The sequence below is a fragment of the Morone saxatilis genome, unplaced genomic scaffold (genome assembly GCF_004916995.1).
Source record: "Morone saxatilis isolate NCDOM2014 unplaced genomic scaffold, NCSU_SB_2.0 Contig0, whole genome shotgun sequence".
NCBI lineage: Eukaryota > Metazoa > Chordata > Actinopteri > Moronidae > Morone > Morone saxatilis.
Genome location: NW_023339650.1, coordinates 2,535,660 through 2,549,826, shown reverse-complemented (window position 1 = coordinate 2,549,826; position 14,167 = coordinate 2,535,660). Strand labels below are relative to the sequence as shown.

General features: G+C 39.5%; 1 protein-coding gene across 1 annotated transcript in view; it reads right to left on the bottom strand.

Moving 5' to 3' along the window:
- si:dkey-225n22.4 (collagen alpha-1(XXI) chain) overlaps window positions 1-14,167 on the bottom strand; it is a 67,361-nt gene that overhangs the window by 28,911 nt on the left and 24,283 nt on the right. The window contains exons 18-21 of the mRNA XM_035654270.1: window positions 10,340-10,393; window positions 6,089-6,133; window positions 5,938-5,991; window positions 1,220-1,273 (exon numbers count right to left, since the gene is read on the bottom strand). Coding sequence (XP_035510163.1) covers window positions 1,220-1,273; window positions 5,938-5,991; window positions 6,089-6,133; window positions 10,340-10,393 — 207 coding nt within the window. The remainder of the gene's footprint in view (window positions 1-1,219; window positions 1,274-5,937; window positions 5,992-6,088; window positions 6,134-10,339; window positions 10,394-14,167) is intronic.

Below are 14,167 nucleotides of genomic sequence, written 5' to 3'. Positions count from 1 at the left end.
ATCATAATTTTAGTTTGCCATAATTTTTAAACCTAAAATTAAACTGCTGGTAAGAAAGCCATGACGTACACAGATGCTGCTGTTCTCTGGTGTTTGTGGATGCCCAGGAAGACGCAAACTTGTATCCAACCAGTCTGATGTGTGCCGAGCTACAGCTTGGTTTGTGTAGTTGTTTTTGCAGCAGCCTGATGTTGGTTATGCATGACTTAATCCAGGTAACCACGGTGGATCACTGTGTGTGATAGTGCTGTTCTTTTCATACGTCTTCAATTATCAGCTACAGATGGAACACACAGCCTTCAGACTTCAGCAGGGATTTAATCAGCTGATAGGGAACTTTCCATGCAGGTGTGAAAGCAGGTGCAGATAAAACAGACTGGTGAGAATCGTTAGTTCAGTACAGGCTGCTTTACTGGGATTTAAGTCACATTTAAAACGAGCAATCTAAATTCATATACTAGTTAGGGTATGTATTTATTTGTGTTTATTTATGTTATCAGTTTATTTATACATGTATGCTTACTGAGTGACCAAATCACCTTAATTATTAATCTTAATCATATGCATGAGACTCTTATCTTTCACTCCCGCTTCTCCTTCCATCTTTGTGCCATGCGTGCTGCACCGAGTATACAAATTGTGCATTTCAAGGTCAGGGAAATATTAACATGTCCTCCTGCCCTTTGTGCTACTTATTGCAAAGACAAAGAAACAGAGCCCTGAAATTGTCATTTCTGCAGCGTTTTGGGGCTAAAAGTTGGGGTATCACAGTGTCTGTTGCTTTGCTTTCAACCATTCTTGTTTTAATTTGTCTCTTGCAAATTCCCTTACTTTGCAAAAGTGCAACAACAAATCACTGGAGTACCCCTTCAATCTGCAATTAGACCCATAATTAAGTCAAATATTGCAAAACCTCACTTTGCATGAATCTCTAAGAGTAAAACTAAAAAAAGAGTAAAAAAAGGAGATAAATACACACTCCAACAGTCCAAATATGAACCGTGCTTGTCAGGATTGGCATTTATCACATATTCAGAAACACCTACAATTTGATTCCAAAAAAGTTGACTCCGTCTGAGCAAAATGCAGTTTTCTCTACGGGAACATCAAGCAAACAGGGAGGGAGGGTACAACATTAGAACAGGCTGAGAATAGCCGAGTGGCTGGGGAGCAGCAGGCCATTAGCATAATAACTAATTATAACGTTCAACGCACAGACCTTGGGACCATCTCGGCCGATCTCTCCGGGCGGCCCCTGGGGCCCCTGGATTCCCTGGACAGACAAAGATATTGGAGGGGAGAGGGGAGAGGGGGAGAGGGAAAGGGGAGGGACGAAAGAGGGAGGGAATGAAAGGGAGAGAGAGAATGAGATGAAAGAGACAGACACAGTGCTTTGGGCTGAATGTGACAGTGTGCGTGACGGCTTAGTCAGGAGGCAGTGAGGGAAAAATGAGATGGCTCAGGTCCACACACACACACACACACACACACACACACTCGTGCATGCCTACTTTTGCATACTTGCACGCTTTGCACATTTCCCACTTCAAATTTGGAGCAATTTCTGAACAATGGGTCCTTGATGTCAGACAGAGGTGTAGCTGTAGATGAAGCTACCTAGCTAATTAAGCTAGCTTGATGAGTTGGTTGAAAACGCTGTCTCGGACGACTTGTACAGGATTTCTCATTTTAAAACGAGTCGACTGGAAACATTAAGAGGCACTTGATGACTTGATGGCTACATACATGATATCGCACTTAAAGACTGAGACTAATGTCCCGGGTAAAAAGTCAGCATCCTCCACCAATTAATGAAGTGTGTAGAGGTCATGGAAATAAAGAAACTTCGTAACACTGCCTAAACGCTGATAGCATCCACAAGGTCGAAATGCTACATATCCGGGTTATGAAGTATTTTAATATAACCTGTAACCTTAAAAAACTAATTTGGTTAGTTAATAACGTGCTCCTTGGCCTTGGAAGTAACTCTCAGGTACTACTGTAGCTAAGGAAATCCGAAACTTAGCAAGTTGCAGTTGCTAAGCTATAATTGGACAAGCACTGTCTGATGGAGGACTTCAGTTAATATTAGTTAGTTTGTATTACGTATGTTTCCACATGGTCTTAGCGAGATGGATTGGTTATTTTCATTATATTTAACACATCACTTTATCCAGGGGATTTTGCTTTTATCAAGTATTTGATTAACTGAGTAACTGTAACTGATATTGTATTGGTATGTAGTTTAGTGTTGTAAATAATAATCAAATAAATAATTTCATGTGTACATGTTAATGTAATTGATGGCGGGGCTCGACCCAGGGTTCATTAGTGATGAGAATTTTGGCTCTTATTAGCGAGCCACATCATTTGGCTCAGCTCAGTAATAAGAGCAAACTCTTTTGGCTCCCAAACAACTTTTGTCTTTTTATAATTCAGACAAATTTCACAATGTTTTGACCTATGCTTGGTACTCTATGTGTACAAATATATGCTACACATAAATTATTTGATGTAATTATAGTAAACTTTAAATTGTACCATATTTTTACATCATGATTGGCATAAGTACTTTAAATAATTTGAAAACAACACTATTACAGATACATATTGAGCATTTTATTTATATTGGGCCATGTTTTTTATGTGAGCAAATATGTTATAGGATCATCCTATTATTCTGTCTTGTATTCATTTAAAAAAAGAGCTTAAAGGAGCTGACTCATAGAGCAGACTCACTCATGAATGACACATTACTAGGGTTAAGACCTTGGTCGAATCAGGTGCATTTTAACCTTGGTTACATGTTCAGTTCAGTTAGGTGGCTAAGCTAAGATATTGTTATGATCATGACATAGTTTTAACAATTCAAAACTAAAGTAAAAGGTTTAAATGATTGATGCTGACATTTGCAACTGAACATTTGAAGCCCTTTCAGTTAGCAAACGTATTAGATGTTAACAAAATCAATAATAAATCTGATTGCTTGTGGCAGAAACACAGTGATCATGACAATATAGGGATGTGAAATACATCATTTTGAGCAAAGAGAAACATACCATTGTGTGTTTATTGATTGAGGAGCCAAACAAGGAGTATGCACATTCGAAATGCCAAATTTGATTGGTGTTGGCTGGGTCAACTGACAATTAGTTTGACTTCTGCGTATATTTATTATCGTACGATTGTATGTGGTTGCCTAGATACAAGCGACTGCTCATCCCACCTCCTCCTTCTGACTCCTGTGTGTATGCGTGTGTCTGTACGCATGTGTCAGATAGAGACCCACTGCAGGCATAACGTCATACCGCGGCAGTGTTCAGTTCTACTGACAGGAATAGAAAGAAGGGGATGAAGACTAAAGGATGAAGCTTGTGGTTGTGGAAAGGTGACCTCTGTGCACTTAGATCCATGCAGCAGGCTAAACCAGTGTTTGGCTGCTTTTCACAAGGCTTTATGTGCTACAGAGAAAGTATGATATTTAAAAAAAGACCAAATCATATTCAATTCAGTTTTCATATTGTATTTATATGTTGGATCAAGATACAGGAAATATACTGAATAATTTTCTGTTTCATATGTTGTTCTATGACCATCCAACATTTCAACTAAACAGGTTTCCACAATGCAAATGTGTTAAATGCCTTTCCAGCCATTATTCACTCTCCTTACCTTTACCCACTCTATCTATGTTGCACTGTCACATTTTGACCACCCGAGAGCAGTATAGCTATAAACATACAGCCCAGTGATCACCATAGAGGACTGTGTACTCATAGTGCTCTGCTGTAATTGCATCTGGCCGTGTGTAATCTTGTTTACCAGAGGGGGGTGCCCTTACTGTGTGTCCAGCCGTAACCCCACACAAACTCATCTGACTCTGGTTCTAAATTAACAGCCACTCAATGCCTTAATGGCACTACTAAATAAACCAAATGGACTCATATGGCGCCTTGGCTAAATTAATGATCTCATTATGAGCCCACCGCAGAGACGGTAATGTGAACACTTTTATGTGTGGAATTCTAGTGCAGGAGATAAGACTGCATTGCACAAAGACAAATGTGAAAACGGGTGGACCTGTCACATAGGTAACAACAGGAAATTTAAATGTATGGGTCCTGTATGGGTTAAATGTGGGCCAAATAGGCATGGACAAGAACTAGGATCAGTAACATGATCCGTCGTGGCAAGCCCATGTGGGCTGAAAGTAGTAGTTTCTTGTGAAAAAGTTAAAATTTGACCAAACGTCCTTCCTCCACCGCCAACAGCCAATAGGCTTTATTATTCAAGATGTTTGGAGTACCAAATCCCCTACGTGCTACAGTCCTTGTCATTGCTAACTTTACTGTTAGGAAGGGAACAGAGAGACATGTGCTACTTTCATGTTGCCAGCTGCTTCTTTTCACCTTTCAGCAAAGAGCCTCGCCGGGAGGGAGTAAAGGCCCCAATATGCTTCAAACAAACTAGGTCGTAGGATGTCTAACCACGTCTAAAAGCAAAAGTGTTGAAAGCGATTCCAAAGGGTCACACTTAAAAATGAGGGAAAAATCCCGTCATTATAGCCTTTCGGCTCTGTCTCATGCATGTGTTTTTTAGTCTTAACAAAAATTTTGCAAATTTAAGTGTTTAATAAAACACTTGCAGACAGTTTCTCTAAAAGTGTATTCAATGTGTTCATTTGCCTTATTTTCATACCTAGGCACACCTATCGAATCGTTTGATCATTCAGACTAACCTGAATGCGCTAAATGGTTTGTTACACAGAACCACCTGGGACATTATCATTGGAAACTGTTTGGAAAAGGGCAAGCACTTTCAAAAATACTGTCTATCACGAGCGAATTTCAACCAATCAAACGAACGTAGTCAAACTCTCACCGAATCCAGTCTGGAGAAGACTGAAAACATCTTCTCAATCGAGAAGAACCTTCAGTGCTGTTCTTTGCTCTTCTTTCAATGAAGAAACACTCTCTAGTTCTGATATAACTGATCCTAGCTGCATCTTTACTAACTTTTTTAGCAGCTGCCATTGTTGTTTTCGAGCAAATAGTCCCTTCTCAAACTCACACACATACCAAGAGTTAAACCACACATGTAGCTCATGCCAGTAGATCCTTGTAAGATGCTGATTGGTTCGGTACCACTTTGGTTGGACACTAGCACATGGCTTAAAGCCTGGCAAGATGGATTCTCGCATGGTTTTGTGATTTCATGAACTTGCGAGTCCGGCTGCTTTGCAAGGTTACATTCGAACAGGGGGTTTCATATGCTGTTAAATGATCTGAAAAACACTTTGTTTAAAGCATACTGAGACCTTGATGCAGGGGAGGTACATGCTGTCCCCCAAGGTTTCACCCTCCACTGTGCAGGTGTTGCGACAAACCAGCAGGATATACTAGTGCAACAGAAAGGAGCACATGCTTTTTACCTGCAAACATGGGCAATTGTGTTTGTCGAAACAAAACAAGGTACCAATACTAGGAATCCATCCCCCAGGTGAAGGTCAGGTTCAAGTTCAAGTCAAGTTAGATCTGGATCCTGGATATCTCCATGTCTATTACAATCCCCATCAAAATTATGTGTTCTATTCTATCTTTCTTTGTGAACATGGCGCACAAAAGAGCTAATATATGGATCCAACAGTAAGTCTATTTAGGCTCCATGTGTGTCTGGCCATGGTGGACTACAACTTGACTTATGTGAGCAACTAATCAATCAAACATGTACGCAAGTTCTCATTAGCTTTCATACTGTAGGCGGGCACAAAAAGGGACACATAAATCATCAACACATGTTCTGATAATTTCTGACATGTAAACCATTCAGTACTTGACAGCTTAATGGAATATTGTATATAGGTATTGTCATGCAGAATGTTGAGGAATCATTTCAGCATGCTGAAGACGATTGAAAGATGGCTGATGTTATACCAACCGGCATTCCTTTTATTCCAGGTGGTCCTTGTGGCCCAGGCAACCCAATATCTCCCTAAAAAGACAATCAAGAACACAGAAGATAAACAACTGATTGGAATGACTTTAAGCCACCAACAATTCTGACAAGTGACTCGCAAGTCACATATTACCTGAGGTCCCTTTGGGCCTGCTTCGCCAGGTGGTCCCTGGGCACCCTGTGGACAACGTGGATTTACAAGATTACATAATGTCTTTGTGGAGATTTAAACCCAGTTTCAGAGGGAATGTTTTGATGTATTTTATCTGTATTCTGAGCGTTTAAATGCCCCATCATAGGTAGACGCTATACTGCTTGCACAACTGTATAGTGCTGCTTACATGGAACCATATAGTGTGGCAAAAAGTACTCACTATGCACTTTTTGCAGTGTCTTTCCTTTCTTTTTATTTCTGGTTAGGGTTAGGGTTCTGTTTTAATTTCTTTCAAATTTAAAATCCACCTCCAAACACACTGATGGAAATGTCAACTCAATGTGCACTGATGTTAGAGAAAACCCGTCTGTTACTATTTTTATGTCTTGGCAAGTTTATCCCCACAATTTGGACTGTCTTGTAAAGTCAGGAGATGCTACTGATATAACTTTATTAAATGAATATGAATAGGGGTCACATTATGCTATGTCCTGTCATGTCATGCATTAAGATGTTAGCCTCCAGTGATGGTTAAAGTCTTTGGAAAAGCAGCTCTGTTGAAGATTCCCTACCTATCATGCAAAAACTAATGGATTATGCTGGAGGATCAAAGTGCTTTGGATTCAGACTATGTGAACCTGCACTGATGATCCCACTAAAGATAAGTTTGATGTGTGTGCATGTGTAAAAAGTAAACTAAGTGTAATCCTTGGGGTTTAAATAAGTCTGATATATCCAGATATCAGCGGGCGTCTGACATGGTGGCTTTACTTCGGTAACAACATCGGGGCTTTCTCTCTGCTAACATCAAAAAGACTTCCTGTGTACTCTCTTTCATCCTCTCATCTATCTGTCTGTAAAATATGTTTCTCAGTGTCTCAATTTAATGTTAGAACAGCCGAATAGACTACTTTAATTTTGTCAAAATGATTTGCCTGATCCTGGAGGAAGGTGATGTGGAATTAATGTCAGATTTCAGTGTTGAGTGGCTTTTTAGTTACTAACTTGAGAAGATCTCCAGGTGATACTAAAAGTATGAGATGCATCTGTTTTTCCGGTGAAAACAAGGATGCAGAGTGATAGCACATTAGAGTGAAGCGGGCCCTGCATCGTAACATTCATCTTACTCATCAATCTCTCATCAGCATGCCCGCAAGTGTGTGGATGGATGTGGATATGTGAGCTGTCTTTAACAAAACCTGGTTATCGAAACACCATCATACCTCCCCCCGAGGTGAGCAGAGGGCAGAACAGGGAAGGGGTAGGACGACAGACGAACCGAGAGGCCAGACGAGGCAGCGTCAGTAAATAACAAAGAAGAGCAAGCACTTTGAATTTTTGACAGCTGTGAATCAGTTCAGGATTTCAGTCAGTCCAAAATGTTGTGAAGTCAATCTAACAAGCTTTAGAAACGTATCATTCTTTGCTGCAATTCCAGTTTCAAATAAGCCTTAATTTACATTTCTTTTGGAGATTTACTCGAAATTCTGTGGAAATGTGCAATTCATTCGGGTGAAAACACGTCTTGTATAAGCTAGTTTCCAGTTCTAACATGAGATGTTACAGTAAATAACACAGTAGAAATTTTGGCATGCATAACAATGATTTAATAAATTGATCGTTGTTTCCATCGACTACCATTATATGATTATTATTAGTTGGTTCACTGAGATAAGGTTGTGCCAATTCTCCAGTCAAAGAGTCACAAGAAGGCGCAACAAGATGACGTAATTACAAAAGCACCAGTTGAACCTCAAACAGTGAAAAGATGGTCAGAGGGGAAACAGCTGATCCGCCCTATACGGTATTTCAGAACTTATAAGCTTTTTTGCTCAAGTATTTCGAGAAATTGATATATCAGATTTTGCCATTTCCATCAACCTTTTCTAATGCGCGTAAAAATATGTTGATGGATACATGACTACAAATACATTTTTTGAAGGATTAAGCCCTGGTTATGTCACAAAGTGGCACTGCAAAAGTCCTTCTCATATCCTAAAAAGCCTGATATTGCTTTATGTAACTCAGGGTGTAGGTTGGGGGAAAATGGGGCCGGTCCAGACAAAGCCACTCCCTACTTACTATATAGTGCACTGTTTTCACTGTACTCCATTTTATCAGCCTCTGTTACAAGGCAATTACAACTGGGACAATGTATTATAGTAAAACTATTTACAATAATAAAACCTGCATTCACAGTTTTTGTTTCCCCACGTTTCATTTAAACATCAGCTTGATTAGGAAGAGAGGGTTTGGCTTTGGAATGCAGTGGGGAGCTGTTCTGCACGCAATGCTGTCTGCTGCTGTGGACCTATGAAAGTCTGTGTGTTCATATGCATATGTTGACATGGGTGTCCACTGTATTTTAAATAGAGTGGGTGTCTGGATATCAGTACTGAAGGCTGTGTAATTAGCAGAGACAGGAAAAACAAGTTCCCCAGTTTGTGAATGAGTAATACATGTGTATATCTGTGTGTGTGCTTTGCTTTACACACTGCCTCTCATAAAGTGTGAGTGTGTGGTTGTGGGATGTAACACTGATGAGTTTAGCAGTCTGGTATTAAGAGACACAGGACGTAAAAGTGTGAACATTTCACACATACACATGGAACATAACATTCAACAGTTCTGTTATTCCAAAGAACAGCCTTTTAGGTGGTGGCTTCCCATATGATTAAACCTTTGTCTTTTTTCACTGCCTGATATTAAAGTGCATTGAACTGACAGCATACCCAGAGGAAAAAAAATGCTTGTTCTACAAAGCAGTCTGTACAGAGCATGGAATACATCAAGGCAGAACTGAGCTTGTATTGCACAAGCAGCAACCTCTATGACCTCCATATAGTACTTTATGTAAATTTTAAATGAAGAAATATCTAGTACACATTCTGCTGAACACATTTCAGTACCTATGCTGCTCCAGACGTATCTCCTGTGAGTTACTGTAGTGTGAGCATAATGCAGCCTGCTTTTAAGAGGACCTTTTATGCTTTCCCTTATTTTATGTCATATATACATAATGTTACAATGTTCATAAATGTGGTCGAAGTAAATAATAAGGTAAATGGATGTACATGCCTTAATCATAGCCTGCTTGAATAAAATGAAATGAAAGGCATGAATCAAATAAATACTTCAGGCCCATCAACCTCTGGGGAGCCCTGAATGAGTCTCGAGAGTGTGGTTCAGTGTGAAGTGAAGCAGGTTTTTCTGCTGCTGTCTCTGATGACATCACAGAGGACATTACACAACCATTATTACAGGCAGTAGTACTTCTAGTGGCTAGTGAATTGACTTTGACATTTAAAATTTGCGGCGAGCCCTTTTAATATGATGGCATTTCCAGTGGCCTCCAGCAGTTATGATAACTGTGGCTTTTACAACAAACATCACAGGATGATCAGATGTGTCTTTGTTCTAACTATGGAAAATAAGGTCAAAGATTATTTTCTACTGGATTTGATTGACTTTTTTGCAAAGCATTCTGGTTCCAGCTTGGTTTAAACAGAAATATAGTAACACCAACAATGAAGCATGAATTATATCTCTGTTTCAGGTAGAATACAGCTTCCTGGTTTAAAAAAAACTGGTTGTTGGCTCCAAAGTGATTGGTCCAGGTTCAAGTCTCTAAAAACTCAAGTAACTAGAGAATTGGTGCTATGCACAATTACAAACCATGAGAAACAGTCTTGTAACAGAGATAGAAACCAATATTGTTGCCAGGTTAATTGATTTCCTTCGACAGTTAATCAAGCCTGACTGCTCATTGCCCGTGTGCCGACACAGCAGCTTTTCCCATTCTTTGTGTCCTAGTGTGTGCACTTGTGTACATGCAATGTGTGTGTTTGTGTGTGTGGGCAGTGAGTTTACTAGCACACAGCAGTGTGTAAAAGCAGCAATGAATCCAAGCTCTCATGTTTATGTCCTGATTACTCCTTCCTTCCAACCTTTATGGGACCATTTAAAAACTAGTTGCTTGTTATATTCACAGAATGCTGAGTTAACAGGAGTTATGTTCTGTGATTATGCTCTGCATTCATCAGCAGCTCTAACACTTTCTAATAACCTGAATTAATATACTGATCTTTGTCATTTTGTCATCTGTCATAATTGCTGCATATTTGTTACAGAGTAGTGTTTCATTTTCAAATAAATGTTTACATTGTAAAACTACATCATGCAGCCTACCTTAATACAGACAGCAACTACATGCCATCAGCATCAACTTACCGGGGCACCTTGAGCTCCAGCAGCACCAGTCAGCCCAGTGTCTCCCCTGTCTCCCTGAGGACGCAACAGACATGTCAGCACCTTTCATCTTTCACTGGGAAAGCATTAGTTGTACAGTGTCTGATCACTTATTCACATTCACACAACTGAATAGAGGCTACAATTCGAATAATACACCTGTAAAATATTATGAAAAATATGGGACCCCCACTAGGGGTCACCAAAGCTTCATTGGGGGTTGCAAGCCCTTCTTGATTTTAATGGGTGTAAGAAAACCTAAGAAATATACACAGTAATATAGGCCTACTGTGTATATTTCTTAGGTTAGCATCTTATCTAATTCCATGAAGAAAACTAAATTAAATTATTTGCTAAGATAGTATGCTTGATTGTTGACAATACAGACAGAGAATTGTAGAAAATGTTCCTAAAACCAACAGAAAACTCACCTCTGTTGTAATATTTATAGGAATGAGTCTGCTCAAAATTCATCCAAACTGCTCATTTTACATAAAGTTTCTGTTATTGTGGTCCCTATTTGGGTTCATTCCACAGTTCATCAGTTGTTCTGTAATGTCAATATCCAAAAAATATGTCACTTAGTCAGGGGTGGTTAGTTTACTTAACGATAGAAAGGGCTCCCTTAAGTAAAAAGGTTGGGAACCACTGTTGTAAAGCAAAGCCCACTGAATGATACTGGCTTGTGAGCAAGTGAGTGAATGAACAAATTAAAGAAAAGTCCATCAGTTGCAGTGAGTAAACATAATTGTGAGTCTGATTATTTTACAGTTGCGAATTTGAAGTACCTACAACAATTTTCTACAGACATTGCATCATCACATCAAGATCATGTGAGGGACATTTTTAACCTGAGACAGACTGCATTTGATACACATTTAACCCATTCTAGTGTGGATTTAAATGCGCATCTTAATACCTCCAAGCCTGTACTGGGACTGATTGATATATCATTTTACTACACAGGGTTATATAAGGAGACTACATTATAGTTCCCCTTATGCTACTCCCAAAAACAAATGTTTATATACAGTAATTATATGTAGTAGATGGGTAAATAAATAATAATTAATAGAAACTATTCTACAGGGTGAGGATGAATTAAGAAGTCTCACAGCCTGAGGGAAGAAGCTGATCTGAAGTCTGGTTGTACGGCAGTGGATACTTCTGTATCTCTTGTCAGACGGCAGCAGGGTGTGGCTGGGGTGGGTACTGTCTTTTAGAATGGTTCTTACCAACATTGTAATTCACAGCTACTATATATTTGCATAAGGTCCATTATTAGGCCCTAATTTAAAACAAGGCAATAATATGTGTCCTTACTATTATTAAAGGCAGTCTGTTTCTGTGTCACAGAGAAGAAAGTCATTTCTCTGTGCTTGTATCTAAGGGAACTGTCTGGCTTTGGCGTGTCAGAATTTATCTGTGGCAGTGACACTGACGCACAAACACCAGCTTGCGTGGCGAGTGCTGCGGTCAGAGATCCTAAAACAAAACTGAACAGCGACAAACAAACACCATTTTAAGCCACAACACAACATGCAAATAAAGTTTTAACCATCCACAGGACACCAAAATCCATGGTTTTCCTCTCAGACCTCTCCACACTGTTTTAACTGTGTTTGTTGAATGTATTACGACATAAGTGGTATGTGAGCAGGTTCCAGTGTGCGCCGCTGTGCAGTGAACACTGGCAATGAACATGTGAAACAAGCTGTAAAATGTATTGTGGTACTGCAAGCCATTCATTTGTAAAGTTACATGTTACTCCCTGAAGAGCTCTGACACATGTCTGCTTATCATACAGATGTATAAGAAAATAATCTGTTGATTTCCATGTGGTAGATACATCAAAAACTAAAATCCTGCAGCCTAGTGGCTAAAGGCCACTGTATTTTTCAGTTTGTTAGCAAATCTCAATAAATGCATTTGTCATCTACTCTACTCTGTCCTTGGCTCTCAGCCCCAAGCCCACTCTTTCCTATTGAAGATATAAATCTTTTATAAAGAGCTCACAAATATATACTTTTACTTTAAAAACGGTCTCAGTAGTTTTCTAGAATAGTTGGTCGCTGTAGTTTTTATCAGGTTACTTCAAATAATAGGAAATAATCAATATTTGGGGGACTATTTTCAGCAGCAGATTAATTCACGGGATTGAGATTGTGTGTTCATGGTAATGAAGGAACATGTCACCCAGTGCAATAGTGTGGGTTTTTAGTAGTTTTTGGACAACAATGGAGCTCTATGGTAGAGGAAGAAGATGTGATATACACACAATACTACATACTGTAACATATAACCACAACATTCCCAGTTCAGTTCCAGTTAGGGCCTTTGTTGCATATCATAGCCTTCCTTCAGTCCTTATTTTTTTAGTTTATATCTAGATGCCTAATGCCTAAACATTAAAACGTTACAGTGTCTTCAAAAAAAAAATTAAAGGTTGGATGGTCATTTTATGGAATACACCTCTGAAAATGTCTTGACTCTCATTGAAAAGAGAGAGCTCATTTAAAGAACAAATGTGCTAGTTATTTTCTTTGCTTGTACATATATTAAATGAATAATTAGTATGCTTCCACTAATTTTCCCTGTTAAAACATGACAGCTGTTCCCATTACTTCTAATAACCAGGTAACAATTAACTTTATCTATAAAGCCCTTTTCAAAATAAACAATATCTAAAGTAATGTGTTTTAAAAAGGAACATTAAAGTGGGCACTAACATGTGAGCCCGAGATCATAGAGGTGTCTGGACAATTAAAGACACAATTAATCATAAAAATCATAAAATCTTAAATTATAAAAACTCAGAGGCAAACAGTGAAGGGCAGCAGGGATTAGTGTATTGTGATTGTACCTCTTAGAGTTGACTCAAGCCTGGCAGCAGCATTTCACACAAACTGCCGACAGGAAATATCTCTTCTGCAAAGGTCAGAAAAAAGGGCATTGCAACAATCGAGCCGGCAGCAAATTCAAGCATGACTGACCTTTCCAAGAGCTCCAACTTATAAAAAGGACTTCGTTTCAGCAATTTGTCTCTGCAGGAAACCTGATGGCACACCCTTCATCAGATGAGGAGCGAAAGAAACGTGGGAATTGAACATCACACCTCAATTACAGGCCTGAGACTTAATATTAGATGACAGACTTCAGACTGGAGATAATTGATGACGCTAACCATAGTAGCCATACCCACATACCACAGCAGCGTCAGGTGTCAGGTTTCATTCAGGGTTGTAAAGGCTCAGCTTGCAGTAAAAAATGTATTCAGATATGAACTCTTAGCTAAATGCTAAGTGAGGGGTTTGCTGAACATGATCCATACAAGTTCCATTTTAAAAAGTACACCTGAGTAATGGCAGAATGTTTCTTTTTTATGCCAGAGGATCTACTGGATACTCCACTGTGCCATATGTACAACAAGCCCGTTTATGTGTCAGAGCATGTCTAAAGGTTTCAGGTGAACTGGTACTTTCCTCGGACCCACTGAGATCTCGACTGCACCGGTTTGGTATGCTGGACACTTGACATGCGCCCCAGTGGGAGAACAGGCGCCGTAAGTTAAAACTGCCTCAGGATTATGTGTTCCTGCTAGTCTTTTCGCAGTGTCTCCATGACCCAAACCACTGGATAGTGGGCCAAACAGTTGCCTGAAGCTCTAAACTAAGATGCTAAATGGAGCGTTGACTGCGAGCTAGTTCAGGCAGTCAACTTGAGCTGCGCTGATTACACACATGACATGCCTCACTCCATAATCACTAACCAAGCGTACTCTTCCAATCTGGCGGTCTATTTAAACTGCAC